Source organism: Coloeus monedula (genome assembly GCF_965178545.1).
Source record: "Coloeus monedula genome assembly, chromosome: 37".
NCBI lineage: Eukaryota > Metazoa > Chordata > Aves > Passeriformes > Corvidae > Coloeus > Coloeus monedula.
In genome coordinates this window covers 903962-927753 of record NC_138817.1, presented here as the reverse complement: position 1 = coordinate 927753, position 23792 = coordinate 903962, and the positions used below count along the sequence as shown (strand labels likewise).

Below are 23792 nucleotides of genomic sequence, written 5' to 3'. Positions count from 1 at the left end.
AATCTCGCGAGATCTCCCATGGCGTTGCATGGCGATCTCGCGAGATCACGCTCCCCACCTCCTGGCCCCTCGCGCCCTCCTCCTTCTCGGCCTCCCGCCACTCAAAGTCTCGCGAGAGCGCTGTGCGTTTCAATGGGAGCTCTCGCGAGATCTCGGATCTGCCCCCCCCCCGCCTTCCCCGCTCGCTCCTCCTTCCCGCCCTCCCGCCACGCGAAGTCTCGCGAGACTCTAACGTTTCCCTATGGGCGCTCTCGCGAGATTTTAGCCCCCTCCTGCTTTCCTTCCTTCCTTCAGGCCTCCCTCAGGCCTTCTTCCCCGCCCTCATCCCCCTCCCGCCACATCACGTCTCGCGAGATCCTACCGCTTCTCTAGGGGCTCTCTCGCGAGATTTCAACACCCCCAGAAAAGGAGGCTTTTCCCTCACTCCCGCCTCCTCCTCTCCTCTCTCCCGCCTCCTTCCCGCCCTCCCCGCCGAGTCTCGCGAGATCGTCATGCCTCTCCATGAGTGTTCTCGCGAGAATTCCCCCCCTTTCCCTCCCTCCCTTTCCGTTCTCCCGCCGCTCCAAATCTCGCGAGATCCACACCGCCACTCAAAGGCTGCTCTCGCGGGATTTTACCCCCCTCTTTTCCCGCCCTCCCGACTCTCGCGAGATCCTTAACGCGTCTCTATGGGAGGTCTCGCGAGATTTCGCTCCGATCCAACCCCCCCCCCATTCCCGCCTCCTCCCCGCGCGCTCTCGCGAGATTTGAACCGGCGGGAGGGTGGGGGGGAGACCCTTGGTTGGTCACGCCCCTTTTGTGGGCGTGGCTTAAGCAAGGGGGCGTGGCCATTGCAGAACGTCACCGACGCACCTCCACTTCCGGTCCGCGCCGCTGCTTCCGGTGAGGGCGCCGCCATCTTGACCCCTCGCCCACGTGGGACCCTGCGCGCCGCCATCTTGGCCGTGCCGCTGAGGCTGCCGGGATTGGCCCTTTGCCCATCCCCCACCTCCCCCTGCCCCCCCTTTCCCGAAAATTCGGACAAATTTTTGGGCGATTTTTGAACTTTTTTTTATCCAAACGGAGCCAAAACGGGGCAGAAACACAAAAAAACCCCAAATTTCCCCGTTTTCGCCCCAAAACGCACGCGCGGGGGGGGGGGGGGGGGGAGGTGAGGGGACCCAGCCGGGGGCGGGGGAGGGCCCCCAAAGGTCACGGGCGGCCCCAGGGGTCAGCGGGGTCACCCCAGGGTCACCTGGGGTCACCTCAGGGCAGTGGGGTCCTCAAAAGGCACCGAGGGGTCACCGAGGGGTCACCCCCCAAAGGTCACGGAGAGGTCACCAAGGGGTCATCGAGGGGTCACCCGGCCTCGTCCATGTCCCAGGTGTACCCCAGGTGTGCCCAGGTGTGCCCAGGTGTGTCCCTGGTACCCCCAGGTGTGCCCCAGGTGTGCCCCTGGTACCCCCAGGTGTGCCCCAGGTGTGCCCAGGTGTGCCCCTGGTACCCCCAGGTGTGCCCCAGGTGTGCCCAGGTGTGCCCCTGGTACCCCCAGGTGTGCCCAGGTGTGCCCAGGTGGCCCCAGGGTGAGCTCAGGTGACCCCCAGGAGCTCCCAGGTGTGCCCAGGTACCCCCAGGTCTATCTCAGGTGACCTCGGAGGTGCCCAGGTGTGCCCAGATTTATCCCAGGTATCCCCAGAAGCCCCCAGGTGTGCCCAGGTCTATCCCAGATGTGTCCCAGGTACTCCCAGGTGTGCCCAGGTACTCCCAGGTGTGCCCAGGTGTACCCCCAGGTGTATCCCAGGTGTGCCCAGGTGTACCCCCAGGTGTATCCCAGGTGTGCCCAGGTGTACCCCCAGGTGTGCCCAGGTGTGCCCAGGTACACCCAGGTGTGCCCAGGTACTCCCAGGTGTGCCCAGGTACTCCCAGGTGCCCCCAGGTGTGCCCAGGTGTATCCCAGGTGTGCCCAGGTGCCCCCAGGTGTGCCCAGGTGTATCCCAGGTGTGCCCAGGTGTGCCCAGGTGTGCCCAGGTGTATCCCAGGTGTGCCCAGGTGTATCCCAGGTGTGCCCAGGTACTCCCAGGTGTGCCCAGGTGTGCCCAGGTGTATCCCAGGTGTGCCCAGGTGTGCCCAGGTGCCCGCGGGTCACAGGAAGTAATCCGCCACGGGTTTCTTGGCGGGGATGCCGCGCGTCTCCTGCGGCGCCGCCTCGAAGATGATGAACTCCTTCTGCAGGTGCTCGTCCAGCTCCAAGATGGCCGCCACGTTCCCGCACCTGCCGCACCGCAGCAGCTCGTTTGCATCTCATTTGCATCTCATTTGCATGCTTAAGGCTCTAATTTGCATGCTTTAAATGCGGTTTCAGCATGTTCTCACCTGCCCGGCTCACCTGGAGGCCCCAGCCCCACCTGAGACCCCCCAGCCTGATCCCCTCTGTGTCTCAGCCCACATTTGCATCTCATTTGCATGTTAAAATCTCTTATTTTGCATGTTTTAAATGCTGTTTCACCACGCTCTCACCTGCCCGGCTCACCTGGAACCCCCAGCCCCACCTGAGACCCCCCAGCCCAATCCCCTCCGTGTCTCACCCCATATTTGCATCTCATTTGCGTCTCATTAAATGCCTAAGGCTCTAATTTGCATGTTTTAAATGCGGTTTCAGCACGTTCTCACCTGCCCCGCTCACCTGGAGGCCCCAAATCTTCCCCAGACCCACCTGTGTCCCTCCAGCCCAATCCCCTCCCTAGCCCAGCCCACATTTGCATCTCATTTGCATGCTTAAGGCTCTTATTTGCATCTCATTTGCATAACATGTACCCATTTTGAGCACGTTCTCACCTGCCCGGCTCACCTGGAGCCCCCAGCCCTACCTGAGACCCCCCAGCCCAATCCCCTCCCCCTCTCAACTCACCTTTGCATCTCATTTGCATCTCATTTGCATCTCATTATATGCACTTAGTGGGGGGGGGTTGCCTACTCTCACCTGCCCCGCTCACCTGGAGGCCCCAAATCTTCCCCAGCCCCACCTGAGTGCCCCCAGCCCAATCCCCTCCCTGTCTCACCCCACATTTGCATCTCATTTGCATCTCATTTGCATGTTAGAAGTCGAATTTGCATGTTTTAAACGCGGTTTGGGCACGTTCTCACCTGCCCGGCTCACCTGGAGCCCCCAGCCCCACCTGAGACCCCCCAGCCCAATCCCTCCCCACCGTCACTCATGACTCATTAGCATCTCATTAGCATACCGGCAGCAGTAATTAGGCGCCAACCACACACCGAGCACGGTCTCCCCGAGGTGCCACTTGCAGCAGGTGTGACACCTGAGCCTCATTCAACCCCCACACAATTACCCTCAAATTCCCCCCTCATTACCACCTCATTAGCATCTCATTAGCATACCAGCAGCAGTAATTAGGTGCCAACCACATGCTGAGCACGGCCTCCCTGAGGAGCCACCTGTGCCCCTCCCAGCCAGGTGTGACACCTGTCCCCCATTCAACTCCCACCCAATTAACTCCCACCTAATTCCCCCCTCATTAGCATCTCATTAGCATACCAGCAGCAGTAATTAGGCGCTGCCCACACACCGAGCACGGTCTCCCCGAGGTGCCCCTCCCAGCCAGGTGTGACACCTGTTCTCTATTCAACCCCCACCCAATTAACTCCCACCGAATCACCCCCTCATTAGCATCTCATTAGCATACCGACAGCAGTAATTAGGCTCCAACCACGCACTGAGCACGGGCTCCCCGAGGTGCCACTTGCAGCAGGTGTGATACCTGTGCCCCATTGGCGCCCCATTCAACCCCCACCCAATTACCCTCTCATTAGCGCCTCATTAGCATCTCATTAGCATCTCATTAGCATACCGACAGCAGTAATTAGGTGCCAACCACACACCGAGCACGGTCTCCCCGAGGTGCCACCTGTGCCCCTCCCACCCAGGTGTGACATCTGAGCCCCATTCAACACCCACCCAATTAACTCCCACCTAATTCCCCCCCTCATTAGCATCTCATTAGCATACCAGCAGCAGTAATTAGGTGCCAACCACACGCCGAGCACGGTCTCGCTGAGGTGCCACCTGTGCCCCTCCTGCCTGGGTCTGACACCTGTCCCCCATTCAATCCCCACCCAAATCCCCTCTTATTAGCATCTCATTTGCATCTCATTAGCATACCGACAGCAGTAATTAGGCTCCAACCACGCACCGAGCACGGGCTCCCCAAGGTGCCACCTGTGCCCCTCCCGTCCAGGTGTGACACCTGAGCCCCATTTGCATCCCATTTAACCCCCACCCAACCCCCCTCTCATTAGCGCCTCATTTGCACCTCATTAGCATCTCATTAACATACCAGCAGCAATAATTAGGCGCTGACCGCACGCTGAGCACGGCCTCGTTGAGGTGCCACTTGCAGCAGGTGTGACACCTGTCCCCCATTTGTACCCCATATAACTCCCACCTAATTCCCCTCTCATTAGCATCTCATTAGCATACCGACAGCAGTAAATGGGCTCCAACCACACACTGAGCACGGGCTCCCCGAGGTGCCACCTGTGCCCCTCCCGCCCAGGTGTGACACCTGTCTCCCATTCAATCCCCACCCAAATCCCCTCTTATTAGCAGCTCATTAGCATCTCATTAGCATACCGACAGCAGTAAATGGGCTCCAACCACGCACCGAGCACGGGCTCCCCAAGGTGCCACCTGTGCCCCTCCCACCCAGGTGTGACACCTGTCCCCCATTCAACTCCCACCCAATTAACTCCCACCTAATTCCCCCCTCATTGCCATCTCATTAGCATCTCATTAGCATACTGACAGCACTAAATGGGCTCCAACCACGCACCGAGCACGGGCTCCCCGAGGTGCCACTTGCAGCAGTTGTGACACCTGAGCCCCATTCGCGCCCCATTCAACCCCCACCCTATTACCCTCTCATTAGCGCCTCATCAGCATCTCATCAGCATCTCATTAGCATACCGGTAGCAGTAATTAGGCGCCGACCAGACGGTGAGCACGGTCTCGCCGAAGTGCCACTTGTAGCCCTCCATGACGAGCTGGTGGGCGCGGCAGATCATGGACACCTCGTTGGCCGCGTTGAACTGGGCAACCACGTCCGAGCCAAAGAGGTACCCGGCACCGCGGGGCGACACACCCCAACCTGTGGTGTCTGACAGGTGAGAGACAGGTGAGGGACAGGTGAGGACAGGTGAGACACACCTGGGACAGGTGAGGGACAGGTGAGGGACAGGTGGGGACAGGTGGGGACAGGTGAGGGACAGGTGAGGGACAGGTGAGGGACAGGTGGGGACAGGTGAGGGACAGGTGGGGACAGGTGAGGGACAGGTGAGACAGGTGAGGGACAGGTGAGGGACAGGTGAGGACAGGTGAGGGACAGGTGAGGGACAGGTGAGGACAGGTGAGGGACAGGTGGGGACAGGTGAGGGACAGGTGAGGGACAGGTGAGGGACAGGTGGGGACAGGTGAGGGACAGGTGAGGGACAGGTGAGGACAGGTGAGGGACAGGTGAGGGACAGGTGAGGACAGGTGAGGACAGGTGAGGGACAGGTGAGGGACAGGTGGGGACAGGTGGGACAGGTGAGGACAGGTGGGGACAGGTGAGGACAGGTGGGGACAGGTGAGGGACAGGTGAGGACAGGTGGGGACAGGTGAGGGACAGGTGGGACAGGTGAGGACAGGTGGGGACAGGTGAGGGACAGGTGAGGGACAGGTGGGGGACAGGTGAGGGACAGGTGGGGACAGGTGAGGGACAGGTGAGGGACAGGTGAGGGACAGGTGGGGACAGGTGAGGACAGGTGGGGACAGGTGGGGACAGGTGAGGGACAGGTGGGGACAGGTGAGGGACAGGTGAGGGACAGGTGAGGGACAGGTGAGGGACAGGTGAGGGACACCTGGGACAGGTGAGGGACAGGTGAGGGACAGGTGGGGACAGGTGGGGACAGGTGAGGACAGGTGAGGACAGGTGAGGGACAGGTGAGGGACAGGTGAGGGACAGGTGAGGGACACACCTGGGCCAGGTGAGGGCCAGGTGATTTTTGGGACCCAATTAATGGGGGTTTTTTGAGGCATTTCCGTCAAGTTTGGGGTCCAATTTTGGGGTTTTTTTCGATCCTTTCAGGAGCGTTTCTGGGGGGTCTGGGAATGTCCAACCCGCACCTGTCCCTCACCTGTCCCCCAAAACCCCAAAAATGCCAAATTTGGGCAGTTTCGGGTGGATTTTGATGGATTTTGGGGTCACTTCGTTGATTTTTGGGGCAATTTTGTGGCATTTGGGGTCAAATTTTGGGGTTTTTTGGGGTTTTTTTACCCTGTCCCTCCCCTGTACCCCACAACCCCGAAATGCCAAATTTGGGCAGTTTCAGGTGGATTTTGATGGATTTTGGGGTCACTTCGTTGATTTTTGGGGCGATTCTGTGGCATTTGGGGCAAAATTTTGCGGATTTTGCAGATTTTAGGGGTTTTTTTGCCCCGTCTCTCCCCTGTCCCCAGAACCCCAAAAATGCAGAATTTGAGGAGTTTTGGGATGGAATTCGATGGATTTTGGGGTCATTTCGTTGATTTTTGGGCCATTTCAGGGAATTTGGGGGCAAAATTTTGGGGTTTTGGGGGATTTTGGGAGGTTTTTTTGCTCTGTCCCTCCCTTGTCCCTCAGAACCCCAAAAATGCCGAATTTGGGCAGTTTTGGGGAGGATCTCGATGGATTTTGGGGCATTCTCGTTGCTTTTGGGGCCGTTTCAGTGAACTTTGGGGCCCAATTTTGGGGGTTTTTGGGGTTTTTTGCTCTGTCCCTCCCCCATCCCCAAACCCCAAAATGCCGAATTTGGGCAGTTTTGGGCTGGATCTCGATGGATTTTGGGGCGTTCTCGCTGCTTTTGGGGCCGTCTCAGCGAGTTTTGGGGCAGAACCCAGGGGTTTTTTGGGGTTTTTTTTGCTCTGTCCCTCCCCCATCCCCAAACCCCAAAGTGCCGAATTTGGGCAGTTTTGGGCTGGATTTTGATGGATTTTGGGGCATTCTCGTTGCATTTGGGGCCGTCTCAGTGAGTTTTGGGGCCAAATTTTGGGGGTTTTGGGTTTTTTGGACTTGGCCCTCCCCTGTCCCCCAGAACCCCAAAATTCTGAATTTGGGCAGTTTTGGGCTGGATCTCGATGGATTTTGGGGTCATTTTGTTGATTTTTGGGCTGTTTCAATGAATTCTGGGGCCAAATTCCGGGGTTTTTTGAGGCTGGGTGTGTCCAACCCTCCCCTGTCCCTGCCCTGTCCTCAAACCCCAAAAATGTCGAATTTGGGCAGTTTTGGGCTGGATTTTGATGGATTTTGGGGCATTCTCGTTGCATTTGGGGCCGTCTCAGTGAGTTTTGGGGCCAAATTTTGGGGGTTTGGGGTTTTTTGGACTTGGCCCTCCCCTGTCCCCCAGAACCCCAAAATTCTGAATTTGGGCAGTTTTGGGCTGGATCTCGATGGATTTTGGGGCGTTCTCGCTGCTTTGGGGCCGTCTCAGTGAGTTTTGGGGCAGAACCCGGGGGTTTTTGGGGGTTTTTTTAACCCTGTCCCTCCCCTGTCCCCAGAACCCCAAAATTCTGAATTTGGGCAGTTTTGGGCTGGATCTCGATGGATTTTGGGGTCATTTTGTTGATTTTTGGGCTGTTTCAATGAATTCTGGGGCCAAATTCCGGGGTTTTTTGAGGCTGGGTGTGTCCAACCCTCCCCTGTCCCTGCCCTGTCCTCAAACCCCAAAAATGCCGAATTTGGGCAGTTTTGGGCTGGATCTCGATGGATTTTGGGGCGTTCTCGCTGCTTTTGGGGCCGTCTCAGCGAGTTTTGGGGCAGAACCCGGGGTTTTTGGGGTCCCGGCCGTACCCTCGGGGTCGGACCAGAGCAGGTCGCACATGGGGCCGTCGTGCGGCACCTCCTGCTTGCGGTCGATGGTGCGGATCTGGTCCAGGGTCTGGATGGACGGAGAGAGGCCGCCGTGCACGCAGAAGATCTGGGGACAGACGGACAGAGGGACGTCAGGGGACAGACGGACAGAGGGACAGAGAGACAGAGGGACACAGGGGATGTCAGGGGACAGACAGACAGAGGGACAGAGGGACAGAGGGGCAGAGGGACAGAGGGGACAGAGGGACAGAGGGGCAGAGGGACAGAGGGACAGAGGGGCAGGGGGGACACTGGGGGCGATTGGGGACATTGGGATCAGTGGGGGACATCTGGGGACACTGGGAGTGGTTTGGGTCATTGGGGACATTTGGGGTGACTGGGGACACTGGGGGATATTTGGGGACACTGGGGGACATTTAGGGACACTGGGATCACTGGGGGATATTTGGGGACATCGGGGTCTGTGTGGACGAGGAGACTCCTCCGGGGGCACCGAAGATCTGGGGACCTTGGGGACCTTGGGGGTGCCCCTGGTGTGCCACCCCCGCCACCTGCCCCAGGTGTGCCCAGGTGTGCCCAGGTGTGCCCCAGGTGTGCCCAGGTGTGCCCCAGGTATGTCCAGGTGCCCCCAGGTGTGTCCAGGTGCCCCCAGGTGTGTCCCAGGTGCCCCCAGGTGCCCCCAGGTGTGCCCCAGGTGCCCCCAGGTGTGCCCCAGATGCCCCCAGGTGTGCCCAGGTGTGCCCCAGGTGTGTCCCAGGTGTGCCCAGGTGTGTCCAGGTGTGCCCCAGGTGTGCCCAGGTGTGCCCAGGTGTGCCCCAGGTGTGCCCAGGTGTGCCCCAGGTGTGTCCCAGGTGCCCCCAGGTGCCCCCAGGTGTGCCCAGGTGCCTCCAGGTGTATCCCAGATGTGCCCAGCTGCCCCCAGCTATATCTCAGGTGCCCCCAGGTGCCCCCAGATGTGCCCAGGTGTGCCCAGATGCCCCCAGGTGCCCCCAGGTGTATCCCAGGTGTGCCCCCAAGTCTATCCCAGATACCCCCAGGTGCATCCACAACTCCCCACACTCCCCCAGGTACCCCCAGGTGTGCCCAGGTGTGCCCCACTTCTACCCCAGCTGTACCCCGGGTGCTCCCAGGTGTGTCCCAGGTGCCGCCCAAGTGTCCCCAGATACCCCCAGGTGTCCCCCAGGTGCCCCCAACTGTACCCCAGGTGCGCCCAGGTGTATCCCAGGTGCCCCAGGTGCCCCCAGGTGCCCGCCGTGCCCCCCGAGGTGCCCACCTTGCCGTCGATGATGGCGGACAGGCTCAGGTAGTCGAAGATCTCGGTGCAGTAGCGCCACACGGTGACCGAGCCGTACTTGCGCAGGCACTCGTCGTAGAAGCCGTAGACCTGCGTGATCTGCCGGGACTCGTGGTTCCCCCGGATCAGCGTGATCCGGTCCGGGTACCGCACCTGGGCACAGGGCACACACACCTGGCTCACACCTGGGCACCGGGACACACCCACACAGCCACCTGTGCCACCTGTGCCAGGTGTGCCAGGTGTGCCCGTGCACCTACATGATCTGCCCTGGGCACAGGTGAGGCCCACCTGGGTCACACCTGGGTCACACCTGGGCACGGGGACAGGCCCAGGGTGGCACTAAAATGGGCTTGGAGACACCTGGCACACTGGGCACACCTGGGCAGGTGAGCTGAGGGCAGTGACGCGCCCACAGGGTCACACAGGTGAGGCTGGGGCACAGCTGGCGCACAGCTGGCGCACAGCTGGGGCACACCTGGGCACGGGGACAGGCCCAGGGTGGCACTAAAGCAGGGTGTGGCACACCTGGGCAGGGCAGGGGAGCCAGGGATGCGGCCCACTGAGGGTGTGACCTCTCACCTGGGCACACCTGAGCTCACCTGGGCACACCTGGGCACACCTGGGCACACCTGGGGCACACCTGGGCACACCTGTTGTGCCAGATGGAGCAGAAAGGTCTCCATGCTGTCCCACCTGTCCCTCACCTGTCCAGCTATGCCCAGCTGTGCCCAGGTGTGCCCAGGTGTAGCCCAGGTGTAGCCCAGGTGTGCCCAGGTGTGCCCAGGTGCCCCCAGGTGTGCCCAGGTGTATCCCAGGTGTGCCCAGGTGTGCCCAGGTGTATCCCAGGTGTGCCCAGCTGTGCCCAGGTGTGCCCAGGTGTATCCCAGGTGTGCCCAGGTGTATCCCAGCTGTGCCCAGGTGTGCCCAGGTGTATCCCAGGTGTGCCCAGCTGTGCCCAGGTGTGCCCAGGTGTGCCCAGGTGTATCCCAGGTGTGCCCAGGTGTATCCCAGGTGTGCCCAGCTGTGCCCAGGTGTGTCCCAGGTATGCCCAGGTGTGTCCCAGGTGTGCCCAGGTGTGCCCAGGTGTGTCCCAGGTGTATCCCAGGTGTATCCCAGCTGTGCCCAGGTGTGCCCAGGTGTATCCCAGGTGTGCCCAGCTGTGCCCAGGTGTGCCCAGGTGTATCCCAGGTGTGCCCAGGTGTATCCCAGGTGTATCCCAGGTGTATCCCAGCTGTGCCCAGGTGTGCCCAGCTGTGCCCAGGTGTGTCCCAGGTGTGCCCAGGCATATCCCAGCTGTATCCCAGCTGTGCCCAGGTATATCCCAGGTGTGCCCAGGTATATCCCAGGTGTGCCCAGGTGTATCCCAGGTGTGCCCAGGTGTATCCCAGGTGTGCCCAGGTGTGCCCCAGGTGTGCCCAGCTGTGCCCAGCTGTGCCCAGGTGTATCCCAGGTGTGCCCAGGTGTGCCCAGCTGTGCCCAGCTGTGTCGCTCACCTTCAGCGCCAGCAGCAGCAGGAAGGTCTCCACGCTGTAGAAGCCGCGGTCGACGAAGTCGCCCATGAACAGGTAATTGGTCTCAGGGACGTCCCCGCCCACCTGGGGACAGGGGAGGGACAGGTGAGGGACAGGGGAGCCTCAAAAACCCCAAAAGGACCCAAAAAGGACCCAAAAGGACCTAAAACACCCCAAAAAAGAGGCTCAGGTGAGGGCTCAGCTACCTGTGCACAGGTGAGGGACAAGGGAGCCTCAAAAACCCCAAAAGAACCCAAAAAAGACCCAAAAGGACCTAAAATACCCCAAAAAAGGGGCTCAGGTGGGTCCTGGAGTGCTCAGGTGAGGGCCCAGCTGCCTGTGCACAGGTGAGGGCCAGGGGAGCCTCAAAAACCCCAAAAGGAACCCAAAAATGAGCCAAAAATGACCTAAAAAGCCCCAAAAAAGGGGCTCAGGTGAGTCCCAGCTGCCTGCCAGAGGAACCCAAAAATGAGCCCAAAATGAGCCAAAAATGGCCAAAGACACCCCAAAAAAGGGGCTCAGGTGAGTCCCAGGTGCTCAGGGGAGCACTCACTCACCTGTGCACAGGTGAGGGACAGGGGAGCCTAAGAAACCCCAGAAGGAGCCAAAAATGACCCAAAAATGACCTAAAATACCCCAAAAAAGGGGCTCAGGTGAGGGCCCAGCTGCCTGCCAGAGGAACCCAAAAATGAGCCCAAAATGAGCCAGAAAGCCCCAAAAAAGGGGCTCAGGTGGGTCCCAGGTGCTTGGGGCAGGGCCAGGTGAGGGCCCAGCCCCAAAAAGCCCCAAAATTCACCCCAAAATTGACAAAATCAGCCCCAAAATCAACGGAAAAGCCCCAAAATCCATCGGAACCTCCCCAAAACAGCCCAAGGTCACTTGGGGTCACTCAGGGTCACTCGGGGGTCATTCAGGGTCACTCAGAGGTCACTCAGGGGTCACTCGGGGGTCACTCAGGGTCACTCAGGAGTCACTCGGGGTCACTCAGAGGTCACTCAGGGGTCACTCAGGGGTCACTCGGGGGTCACTCAGAGGTCACTCCGGGGTCACTCAGGGTCACTCGGGGGTCACTCGGGAGTCACTCGGGGTCACTCAGGATCACTCAGGGGTCACTCAGAGGTCACTCAGGGGTCACTCCGGGGTCACTCAGGGGTCACTCGGGTCACTCAGGGGTCACTCAGAGGTCACTCAGGGGTCACTGTGGGGTCACTCGGGGTCACTCGGGGGTCACTCAGGGGTCACTCAGGGATCACTCGGGGTCACTCAGGGGTCACTCAGGGATCACTCGGGGTCACTCAGGGGTCACTCAGGGGTCACTCAGGGGTCACTCGGGGTCACTCAGGGGTCACTCAGGGTCACTCAGGGTCACTCAGGGGTCACTCAGGGGTCACTCAGAGGTCACTCAGGGGTCACTCGGGGTCACTCAGGGGTCACTCGGGGGTCACTCGGGGTCACTCGGGGTCACTCAGGGGTCACTCAGGGTCACTCGGGGGTCACTCGGGGTCACTCAGGGGTCACTCAGAGATCACTCAGGGGTCACTGTGGGGTCACTCAGAGGTCACTCAGTGGTCACTGTGGGGTCACTCAGGGTCACTCGGGGGTCACTCAGGGTCACTCAGGGGTCACTCAGGGGTCACTCGGGGTCACTGACCCGGAAGAGCTCCTTGAGGTCGTAGAACTGCCCGTGGATGTCCCCGCACACCTGGGGGGGCAGAGACCCCAAAATCACCCAAAATCACCCCAAAATGACCCAAAATCACCCAAAATCACCCAAAATACCCCCAAACCACCCCAGAACCGCCCAAAATCACCCAAAATACCCCAAAATTGCCCAAAATCCACCCAAAATCACCCCAAAATGACCCCGAATCACCCCAAATCACCCCAAATACCCCAAAATCACCCCCAAATCCACCCAAATTATCCCCAAATCCCCCAAATCTACCCAAAATCACCCGAATTATCCTAAATTTACCAAACTAACCCAAATTAACCCCAAAATCCCCCCAAATCCACCCCAAATCACCCCAAATTATCCCAAATGACCCAAATTATCCCAACTCCCCAAAATCCCCCCAAAGTCCCCCCAAAACCCCAAAAATTGCTCTCAAATTCCCCCAAAACTCCCCAAATCCACCCCAACCCCCCCAAAATTTCCCCCAAACCCTCCCAGGATCCCCAAAATGCCCAAAAATTTTCCCAAAATCCCCCCAAAATTCCCCAATTCCCCCCAAAAATTGCTCTCAAATTCCCCCAAATGCCTCAATTTCCCCCAAAACTTCCCCCAAACCCTGCCAGGATCCCAGAAATTCCCCAAAAATTCCAAAATTCCCAAAAAATTCCCCAAAATGCCCAAAAATTCCAAAAAAATTCCAAAAATATTCCCAAAATCCCCCCCAAAAATCCCCCAATTCCCCCCAAAAAATTGCTCTAAAATTCCCCCAAAAGTCCCCAAATCCACCCCAAATCCCCCGAATTTTCCCCCAAACCCTCCCAGGAACCCCCAAAAGTCCCAAAAAATTCCCAAAAAATCCCCAAAATTGCACCCCAAAATTCTCAAAAAATTCCCAAAAAATTCCCATAAATTTCCCCAAATTCTCCCAAAAAATTTCCCCAAAATCTCCCAATTCTCCCCAAAAATTGCTCTCAAATTCCCCCAAAACTCCCCAAATCCATCCCAAATTCCCCAAAGCTTCCCCCAAACCCTCCCAGAACCCCCGAAATTCCCCCAAAATCCCCAAAAATTCCCAAAAATTTCCCAAAAACTCACAAAATCCTCCCCCAAATTCCTCCAAAATTGCTCTAAATTCCCCCAAAACTCCCCAAATCCACCCCAAATCTACTCAAATTTCCCCCAAACCCTCCCAGGATCCCTGAAATTCCCAAAAAATTCCCCAAAATGCCCAGAATTCCCCAAAATTCCCCAAATCCCCCCCAAAACCCCAAAATTTGCTCTAAAATTCCCCCAAAACTCCCAAAAACCACCCCAAAGCCCCCAAACTTTCCCCCAAACCCTCCTGCACCCCCCCCAAATTCCCTAAAAAACCCCCAAATCCCCCAAAATTTCCCCAAAATCCCCCCCAAATCCCCCCAAAACCCCAAAATTTGCTCAAAAATTCCCCCAGAACTCCCCAAATCCACCCCAAACCCCCCAAATTTTTTCCCCAAAGCCTCCCAGGATCCCGGAAATTCCCCAAAATCCCCCAAAATCCCCCCAAAATCCCCCCAAAATCCCCCCAAATCCCCCAAATCCCCGGTGGGGCTCACGGTGACGGGCGAATCCACCCTCTGCACGTTGCTCTCCTCCACCAGAATCTCCCTGCAGAGCCCAATTAACGGCAATTAGCGCCCAATTAGCGCTCAATGAGCGCCCAATTAGTGAGCAAATAGCGCCCAAAGAACGCCCAATTAACGCTCAATAAACGCCAATTAGCGCCCAATTAGCGCCCAATTAGCGCCCAATGAGCGCCCAATTAGTGAGCAAATAGCGCCCAATGAACGCCCAATTAACGCTCAATAAACGCCAATTAGCGCCCAATTAGCTCCCAATTAACGCCCAATGAGTGCCCAATTAGTGAGCAAATAGCGCCCAATAAACGCCCAATTAACGCTCAATAAACGCCAATTAATGCCCAATGAACGCCCAATTAATGCCCAATTAACGCCCAATGAGCGCCCAATTAATGCCCAATTAACGCCCAATGAGCGCCCAATTAGTGAGCAAATAGCGCCCAATGAACGCCCAATTAACGCTCAATAAACGCCAATTAGCGCCCAATTAGCTCCCAATTAACGCCCAATGAGTGCCCAATTAGTGAGCAAATAGCGCCCAATAAACGCCCAATTAACGCTCAATAAACGCCAATTAATGCCCAATGAACGCCCAATTAATGCCCAATTAACGCCCAATGAGCGCCCAATTAATGCCCAATTAACGCCCAATGAGCGCCCAATTAGTGAGCAAATAGCGCCCAATGAACGCCCAATTAACGCTCAATAAACGCCAATTAGCGCCCAAATAGCGCCCAATTAACGCCCAATGAGCGCCCAATTAGTGAGCAAATAGCGCCCAATGAACGCCCAATTAACGCTCAATAAACGCCAATTAGCGCCCAATTAGCGCCCAATTAACGCCCAATGAGCGCCCAATTAGTGAGCAAATAGCGCCCAATGAACGCCCAATTAACGCTCAATAAACGCCAATTAGCGCCCAATTAACGGCAATTAGCGCCCAATTAGTGCCCAACTAGCGCCCAATTAACGCCCAATTAGTGAGCAAATAGCGCCCAATGAACGCCCAATTAACGCTCAATAAACGCCAATTAGCGCCCAATGAGCGCCCAATTAGCGCCCAATTAGTGAGCAAATAGCGCCCAATGAACACCCAATTAACGCTCAATAAACACCAATGAGCGCCCAATTAACGCCCAATGAGCGCCCAATTAGTGAGCAAATAGCACCCAATGAACGCCCAATTAACGCTCAATAAACGCCAATTAGCGCCCAATGAGCGCCCAATTAACGCTCAATAAACGCCAATTAGCGCCCAATTAATGCCCAATTAGCGCCCAATTAGTGAGAAAATAGCGCCCAATGAGCGCCCAATTAACGCTCAATAAACGCCAATTAGCGCCCAATTAACGCCCAATTAACGCCCAATGAGCGCCCAATGAGCGCCCAATTAGTGAGCAAATAGCGCCCAATAAACGCCCAATTAACGCTCAATAAACGCCAATTAGCGCCCAATTAACGCCCAATGAGCGCCCAATTAACGCCCAATGAGCGCCCAATTAGTGAGCAAATAGCGCCCAATGAACGCCCAATTAACGCTCAATAAACGCCAATTAGCGCCCAATGAGCGCCCAATTAATGCCCAATGAGCGCCCAATGAACGCCCAATTAACGCCAAATAGCACCCAATTAACGCCCAATGAACGCCCAATGAACGCCAATTAGCACCCAATTAACGCCCAATGAGCGCCCAATGAACGCCCAATTGACGCCAATTAGCGCCCAATTAACGCCAATTAGCGCCCAATTAACGCCCAATGAGCGCCCAATGAGCGCCCAATTAGTGAGCAAATAGCGCCCAATGAACGCCCAATTAACGCTCAATAAACGCCAATTAGCGCCCAATGAGCGCCCAATTAATGCCCAATGAGCGCCCAATTAACGCCCAATGAACGCCCAATGAACGCCAATTAGCACCCAATTAACGCCCAATGAGCGCCCAATGAACGCCCAATTGACGCCAATTAGCGCCCAATTAACGCCAATTAGCGCCCAATTAACGCCCAATGAGCGCCCAATTAGTGCCCGCTTAGTGCCCGATTGGCACCCAGTAAACGCCCAATTAGCGCTCAATTAGCGCCCAATTAGTGCCCAATCAGCACCCAATTAGTGCCCGATTAGCGCCCAATCAGCACCCGATTAGTGCCCGATTAGCGCCCAATTAGCACCCAATTAGTGCCCGATTAGTGCCCAATTAGCACCCAATTAGCACCCAATTAGCACCCGATTAACGCCCGATTAGTGCCCAATCAGCACCCAGTTAGTGCCCGATTAGCGCCCAATCAGCACCCAATTAGTGCCCAATTAGCACCCGATTAGTGCCCAATCAGCACCCAATTAGTGCCCGATTAGCGCCCAATCAGCACCCAATCAGCGCCCAGTTAACGCCCAATTAGCGCCCAATCAGTGCCCGATTAACGCCCCATTAGTGCCCGATTGGCACCCAGTAAACGCCCAATTAGCGCCCAACTTGCACTCGATCAGCGCCCAATTAGCGCCCGATTAGTGCCCAATTAGCGCCCAATTAATGCCCAATTAACGCCCGATTAGCGCCCCCTCCCCTGGGGCAGCCAGGCCTCCACCAGGCGTTAATGAGGCGTTAATTAAGGGTTCATTAGGGGTTAACTAGGGGTTCATTAGGGGTAAATTAGGAGTAAATGAAGGGTAAATTAGGGGCCAATTAGGGGTCGATTAGGGGTAAATTAGGGGTTCATTAGGGGTTCATTAGGGGTTCATTAAGGGTTCATTAAGGGTTCATTAGGGGTTCATTAGGAGTTCATTAGGGGTTCATTAAGGGTTCATTAGGGGTTCATGAAGGGTTCATTAGGGGTTCATTAGGGGTTCATTAGGGGTTGATTAGGGGTTCATGAAGGGTTCATTAGGGGTTCATTAGGGGTTCATGAAGGGTTCATTAGGGGTTCATTAGGGGTTCATTAGGGGTTCATTAGGGGTTCATTAAGGGTTCATTAGGAGTTCATTAGGGGTTCATTAGGGGTTCATTAAGGGTTCATTAGGGGTTCATTAGGGGTTCATTGGGGTTCATTAAGGGTTCATTAGGGGTTCATTAGGGGTTCATTGGGGTTCATTAAGGGTTCATTACGGGTTCACTGGGGTTCATTAAGGGTTCATTAGGAGTTCATTAAAGTTCATTGCGGTTCATTAGGGGTTCATTAGGGGTTCATTAAGGGTTCATTAGGGGTTCATTAGGGGTTCATCAAGGGTTCATTGGGGTAAATTAGGGGTTCATTGGGGTTCATTAAGGGTTCATTAGGGGTTCATTAGGGGTTCATCAAGGGTTCATTGGGGTTCATTAGGGGTTCATTGGGGTTCATTAAGGGTTCATTAGGGGTTCATTAGGGGTTCATTAAGGGTTCATTAGCGGTTCATTAGGGGTTCATTAGGGGTTCATTAGGGGTTCATTAGGGGTTCACGAGGAGTAGATTAGGAGTTCATTAGGGGTTCATTAGGGGTTCATTAGGGGTTCATTAAGGGTTCATTCAGAGTTCATTAGGAGTTCATTAGGGGTTCATTAAGGGTTCATTAGGGGTTCATTAGGGGCTAATTAGGGGTTCATTAGGGGTTCATTAGGGGTTCATTGGGGTTCATTAGGGGCTAATTAGGGGTTCATTAGGGGTTCATTAGGGGTTCATTAAGGGTTCATTAGGGGTTCATTAGGGGTTCATTAGGGGTTCATTGGGGTTCATTAAGGGTTCATTAGGGGTTCATTAAGGGTTCATTAGGGGTTCATTAGGGGTTCATTAGGGGTTCATTGGGGTTCATTAAGGGTTCATTAGGGGTTCATTAAGGGTTCATTAGGGGTTCATTAGGAGTTCATTAGGGGTTCATTAGGGGTTCATTAGGGGTTCATTGGGGTTCATTAAGGGTTCATTGGGGTTCATTAGAGGTTCATTAGGGGTTCATTGGGGTTCATTAAGGGTTCATTGGGGTTCATTAGGGGTTCATTAGGGGTTCATTGGGGTTCATTAAGGGTTCATTAGGGGTTCATTAGGAGTTCATTAAGGGTTCATTTGGGGCTAATTAGGGGTTCATTAGGGGTTTATTAGGGGTTCATTAAGGGTTCATTAGGGGTTCATTAAGGGTTCATTAGGATTTCATTAGGGGTTCATTAAGGGCTAATTAGGTGTTCATTAAGGGTTCATTAGGGATTCATTAGGGGCTCATTAGGGGTTCATTAGGAGTTCATTAAGGGTTCATTAGGGCCCCATTAGGGCTCCATTCGGGGTTCATTAGGGGTTCACTAGGAGTTCATTCAGGGTTCATTAGGGGTTCATTAGGGGTTAATTGGGGGCTCATTAAGGGTTCATTAGGGGTTCCCTAGGAGTTCATTCAGGGTTCATTAGGGGTTCATTAGGGGTTCATTAGGGGTTCATTAAGGGTTCATTCGGAGTTCATTAGGAGTTCATTAGGGGTTCATTAAGGGTTCATTAGGGGCTCATTAGGGGCTAATTAGGGGTTCATTAGGGGTTCATTAGGGGTTCATTGGGGTTCATTAGGGGCTAATTAGGGGTTCATTAGGGGTTCATTAGGGGTTCATTAAGGGTTCATTGAGGGTTCATTAGAGGCTCATTAGGGGTTCATTGGGGTTCATTAGGGGCTAATTAGGGGTTCATTAGGGGTTCATTAGGGGTTCATTAAGGGTTCATTAGGGGTTCATTAGGGGTTCATTGAGGGTTCATTAGAGGCTCATTAGGGGTAAATTAGGGGCTAATTAGGGGTTCATTAGGGGTTCATTAAGGGTTCATTAGGGGTTCATTAGGGGTTCATTGAGGGTTCATTAGAGGCTCATTAGGGGTAAATTAGGGGCTAATTAGGAGTTCATTAGGAGCCATTAGGAGCTCGTTAGGGGTTCATTAGGGATTAATTAGGAGTTCATTAAGGGTTCATTAGGGATTCATTAGGGGCTCATTAGGAGTAAATTAAGGAGTTTACTCATTAGGAGTAAATTAAGGGTTCATTAAGGGTTCATTGAGGGTTCATTAGGGCCCCATTAGGGTTCCATTAGGGTTCCATTAGGGGCTCATTAGGGGTTCATTAGGAGTTCATTAGGGGTTCATTAAGAGTTCATTAGGGATTCATTAGGGGTTCATTAGGGGTTCATTAGGAGTTCATTAAGGGTTCATTAGGGCCCCATTAGGGCTCCATTCGGGGTTCATTAGGGGTTCACTAGGAGTTCATTCAGGGTTCATTAGGGGTTCATTAGGGGTTAATTGGGGGCTCATTAAGGGTTCATTAGGGGTTCACTAGGAGTTCATTCAGGGTTCATTAGGGGTTCATTAGGGGTTAATTGGGGGCTCATTAAGGGTTCATTAGGGGTTCACTAGGAGTTCATTCAGGGTTCATTAGGGGTTCATTAGGGGTTCATTAGGGGCTAATTAGGGGTTCATTAGGGGTTCATTAGGGCCCCATTAGGGCTCCATTCAGGGTTCATTAGGGGTTCATTAGGGGTTAATTAGGGGTTCATTCAGGGTTCATTAGGGGTTCATTAGGGGTTCATTAGGGGCTCGTTACCGGGCCTTGGCGCACAGGGCCTTGACCTCGCTCTCCTTGATGAGCTCGCAGCGCCGCAGCTGCTCGATCTGCCGGTCCAGGTCGCTCAGCTCCCCCATGGCGGCGCTAATTAGCCCCTAATTAGTTAATTAGGATCCTCGTTAATCAATCTGCCTCCTCCCCGCGGAGTTTGAGGGTAATTAATGAGCCCCGGGGGTAATTGAGTCCCAATTTCCAATTAAAAGGGGTGGGAAAAAGGGGGTTAAAGCCTCGTGGGTGCATTAATTAACCCCCTAATTAATTAATTGCCTCATTAATTACCCCAAAGTCGCCCCTCCCCAACCTCAAAGACTCCCCGGGACCACCCAAAATCCATCAGGGGCTCCCAAATCCCCCCCAAAACCCCAAAATCCGCCCCAAAAATCCCCAAAATCGCCCCAAACAAACCCAAAAATGCCCTCCAAAAAACCCCCAAAAACACAAAAAACCCCAAAATCCCCCCAAAACCTCTCCAAAAAACCCCCAAATTCCCTCCAAAAAACCCCAAAATTCCCCCCCAAAAACCCCAAATCCCCCAAATAACCCCAAAATTCCCCCAAAAAACAAAATCCCCCCAAAACCCCAAAATTCCCTCCAAAAAACCCCAAAAATCCCTCAAATAAACCCAAAACTTCCCCCAAAACCCCCCCCAAAAAACCCAAACTTTCCCCCGAAAAAACCCAAAACCTCCCCAAAAATCCAAAAATCCCCCAAATCACCCCAAAATTCCCCCCAAAATAACCCCAAAGCCTCCCAAAACACCCCAAAACCTCCCAAAAAACCCCCAAATAACCCCAAAATTCCCCCCAAAACCTCCAAATAACCCTAAAATCCCAAAAAACTCCTAAAAACCTCAAGAAAATCCCCCAAAGAAACTCAAAATTCCTCCAAAAACCCCAAAATCTTCCAAAATCCCCCAAAATCCCAACAAAAATCCCCCGAAAAACCCCAAAATCCCCCCCAAAACCCCAAAATCCTTCCCAAAATTCCAAAAAAACTCAAAAATCCCAACAAAATCCCCCCAAAAACCCCCAAAGTTCCCCCAAAATCCTCCCAAAACCCAAAAATCCCCCCCAAAACCCCCAAAAATCCCAACAAAATCCCCCCAAATCCCCCCTGGGACCCCTCAAAATCCCCCCAAAAGCCCTGAAAAAACCCAAATCCCCCCAAAATCCCAACAAAAAGCCCCCAAAATCCCGACAAAATCCTCCAAAATCCCCCAAAAAAGCCCCAAGAAACCCCAAAATCCCCCCAAAACCCTCGAGACTCCCCCAAAATCAGCCAAAATCACCCAAAATTCAACCCCGGACCCCACAAATCCCTCACAGAACCAGCGGGACCCCCAAAATCCCCCCAAATCCACCCAAAATCTCCCAAAATCACTCAAAATCCCCCCAAAATCCTGACAAAATTCCCCAAAATCCACCCAAAATCTCCCAAAATCCCCCCAAAATCTGCCCAAAGTGCCCCAAAATCCCCCAAATTCACTCCCAGATCCCCCCAAATCCACCGAAATCCCCCCAAAATGCCCCAAATCTCCCCAAAATCCACCCAAATCCCCTCCAAATTCACCCAAATCCCCCAAATTTCCCCTCCACGACCACCCAGGACCCCCCAAATCCCTCCCAAAACTTTCCAGACCCCCCCAAAAATCTTCCCCAAAATTCCCCCTGGACCCCCCAAATCCCTCCCAGAAGCCCCAAAACGCCCCAAAATCTCCCCAAAATCCCCCCCAGGCACCCCAAAATCCCTCAGAGAACCCTCGAGAGCCCCCAAATCCCCTCAGAAACCCCCAAAATTCCCCCCAAATCCACCTGAATCCCCCCAAAATCTCCCAAATTCCCTCCCAGACCCCCCAAATTCACCCAAATCCCCCCAAAATGACCCAAATCGCCCCAAAATTCACCGAAATCCCCCAACCCCCCCCAAAATCCACCCAAATCTCCCCAAAATCCCCCCAAAACTCCCCAAAAGCCCCCAAATCCCCTCCCTGAGCCCCAAAACCCCCCAAAATCCACCCAAATCCCCCCCAGACCCTCACGGAACGCTCCAATCCATCCCAAAATGCCCCAAAATTGGCCCAAAATCCCAGCCTGGACCCCCCAAATTCCCTCAAAGACCCCCCAAATCCCCCAAAATCTGCCCAAAATGCCCCAAAATTCCCCAACACCCCCAAATTCCCTCCCAGATCCCCCCAAAATGCCCCAAATCCCCCCTAAATCCACCTGAATCCCCCCAATTCCCTCCAAAATCCCCCCAAAATCTCCCCCCGACCCCCCAAAATCCCCCACAGAACCCTCAGGGCCCCCCAAAATTCCCCGAATCGCCTCAGAATCCCCCAAAATCCCCCAAATTCCCTCCCAGACCCCCCCAAATCCTCCAAAATCCCCCCAAAATCCCCCAAATCCCCTCCCAGAGCCCCCAACTCCTCCCCAAATCCCTCACGGAACCCTCAGGACCCCCAAAAATCGCCCCAAGTCCCCTCAGAAACTCCCAAAATTGCTCCAAATCCCCCCCAAATCCCCCCAAATTCCCTCCCAGGCCCCCCCAAATCCCCCCCAAATCCACCCAAATCCCCCCAAAAATCCCCCAAATCCCCCCAAAATCCCCCAAATCCCCCCTGAATCCCTCATGGAACCCTCAGGACCCCCAAAAATCCCCTCACAGACCCCCCAAATCCCTCACGGAACACTCCCCTCCCCCCCAAAATGCCCCAAAATCCCAGCCCGGACCCCCCCAAATTCCCTCAAATCCCCCCAAAATTGCCCCAAATCCCCCAAATTTCCTCCCAGACCGCCCAAATCCACCGAAATCCACCCCAAATCCCACCCAAATCTCCCCAAAATCCACCTGAATCCCCCCAAAATCCCCCCAAATCCCCTCAGGGAACCCTCAGGACCCCCAAAAATCCCTCAAATCCCCTCAGAATTCCCCAAAATCCACCCAAACCGCCCCCCAATTCCTTCCCAGACCCCCCAAATCCCCCCAAAATGCCCCAAATCCACCCCAAATCCCCCCCACATTCACCTAAAATCCCCCAAAACCCCCCAAAAGTCCCCAAAATCCATCCAAAATCCCCCAAATCCCCGCAGAAACCCCCCAAATCCACCCAAATCCCCCCCAAAATCCACCCAAATCCCCCAAATCCCCTCAAAATCGCCCCAATTTTCCTCCCAGACCCCCCCAAATCCCTCACGGAACCCTCGGGACCCCCCAAAATTCCCCCAAATCCCCTCAGAAACCCCCCAAGTCCTCCCCAAATTAACCGAAATCGCCCCAAAATGCCCCAAATCCCCCCCAGTCCCTCACGGAACGCTCCAATCCCCCCCCAAATGCCCCAAAATGCCCCAAAATGGCCCCAAAATCCCAGCCCGGACCCCCCAAATCCTCCCCCCAGAGCGCTCAGGGTCCCCGCGGACCTCACAAATCCCCCCCCAAACCCCTCCGAGAGCCCACAGAGCCCTCCCAAAACCTCCGAGAACGCCTCAAATCGGCCCCAAATGGCCCAAAATGACCCAAAATCGCCCCAAATCGCCCCAAAATCCCAGCCCGGACCCACCGCCGGCCCCGCCGCCGCCTCCGTTGCGTCACTTCCGGCCACGCCCACCAGGAAGCAGAGGGAACCGGAAGTGGCCGGAAGAGGGCGGGTCCCAAAATGGCGCCCGGGAAGCGCGAAAAAAGTCCCGATAAAGGCGGGCCTGGAAACGGAGCGCGAAAAAAGTCCCCAAGCTGAGGGGACAAGGGACCCAAAATGAGGCGAAATCGCAGAATTTGGGGAAAAAAGGGACCCCAAAAGATCCGGGACGCCAAAATTGGGGTGAAAAAGGAACCTGAACCTCCCTGGGAGCCCCAAAAGCAGCCGAGAAACTCCGAATTTGGGTGAGAAGGGACCCTAAAAACAGCCGGGAGCCCCAAACCGAGGGGAAAAGGGACCCAAAAATACCCGAAATCCCCAAAACTGTGGGGAAAGGGGACCCGAAAAATCCCAGAACCCCCAAATTGGGGTGAAAAGGGACCCAAAATGACCCAAACCCCCTCAGTTTGTGGGGGAAAGGGTCCTGAAGGAGTCGGGACCCCAAAATTGAGGTGGAAAGGGTCCCTGAAGCTCCCCGGGACCCCCAAATTTGGGATGGAACCCCCCAAAACCAGCCCAGAACCCCCAAATTTGGGATGAAACCTCCCAAAACCAGCCCAGAACCCCCAAATTTGGGGTGGAACCCCCCAAAACCAGCCCAGAACCCCCAAATTTGGGATGGAACCCCCCAA

At 55.1% G+C, this 23792-nt stretch overlaps 1 protein-coding gene across 2 annotated transcripts; it reads right to left on the bottom strand.

Moving 5' to 3' along the window:
• Positions 1–1815: 1815 nt before the first annotated feature.
• PPP4C (protein phosphatase 4 catalytic subunit) lies at positions 1816–23448 on the bottom strand. 2 transcript variants are annotated; one of them, XM_082300175.1, is made up of 9 exons: positions 23086–23448; positions 19509–19624; positions 13956–14007; positions 12340–12390; positions 10671–10772; positions 9154–9327; positions 7860–7986; positions 4961–5141; positions 1816–2251 (listed from the first exon to the last, which is right to left on the bottom strand). In XM_082300175.1, exons 2-9 carry the CDS (start codon positions 19604–19606, stop codon positions 2122–2124), a joined length of 915 nt encoding a protein of 304 aa, XP_082156301.1. In that variant the 5' UTR covers positions 19607–19624; positions 23086–23448; the 3' UTR covers positions 1816–2121. The 2 variants fall into 2 exon arrangements, with proteins under 2 accessions (XP_082156301.1, XP_082156300.1); XM_082300174.1 differs by having other exon boundaries at positions 4961–5150; positions 23086–23159.
• Between the last annotated feature and the right edge of the window lie 344 nt (positions 23449–23792).

What these genes read in the sequence shown, in the direction of transcription:
- PPP4C (XM_082300174.1), bottom strand. Translation starts at nt 19,606, where the DNA reads ATGGGGGAGCTGAGCGACCTGGACCGGCAGATCGAGCAGCTGCGGCGC. An exon ending in GGGTGGATTCGCCCGTCACC is followed by an intron (nt 12,391 to 13,955) that starts GTGAGCCCCACC and finishes CTGCCCCCCCAG; the next exon opens with GTGTGCGGGGACATCCACGG. An exon ending in TGCTGCTGCTGGCGCTGAAG is followed by an intron (nt 9,328 to 10,670) that starts GTGAGCGACACA and finishes CCCTGTGCCCAG; the next exon opens with GTGCGGTACCCGGACCGGAT.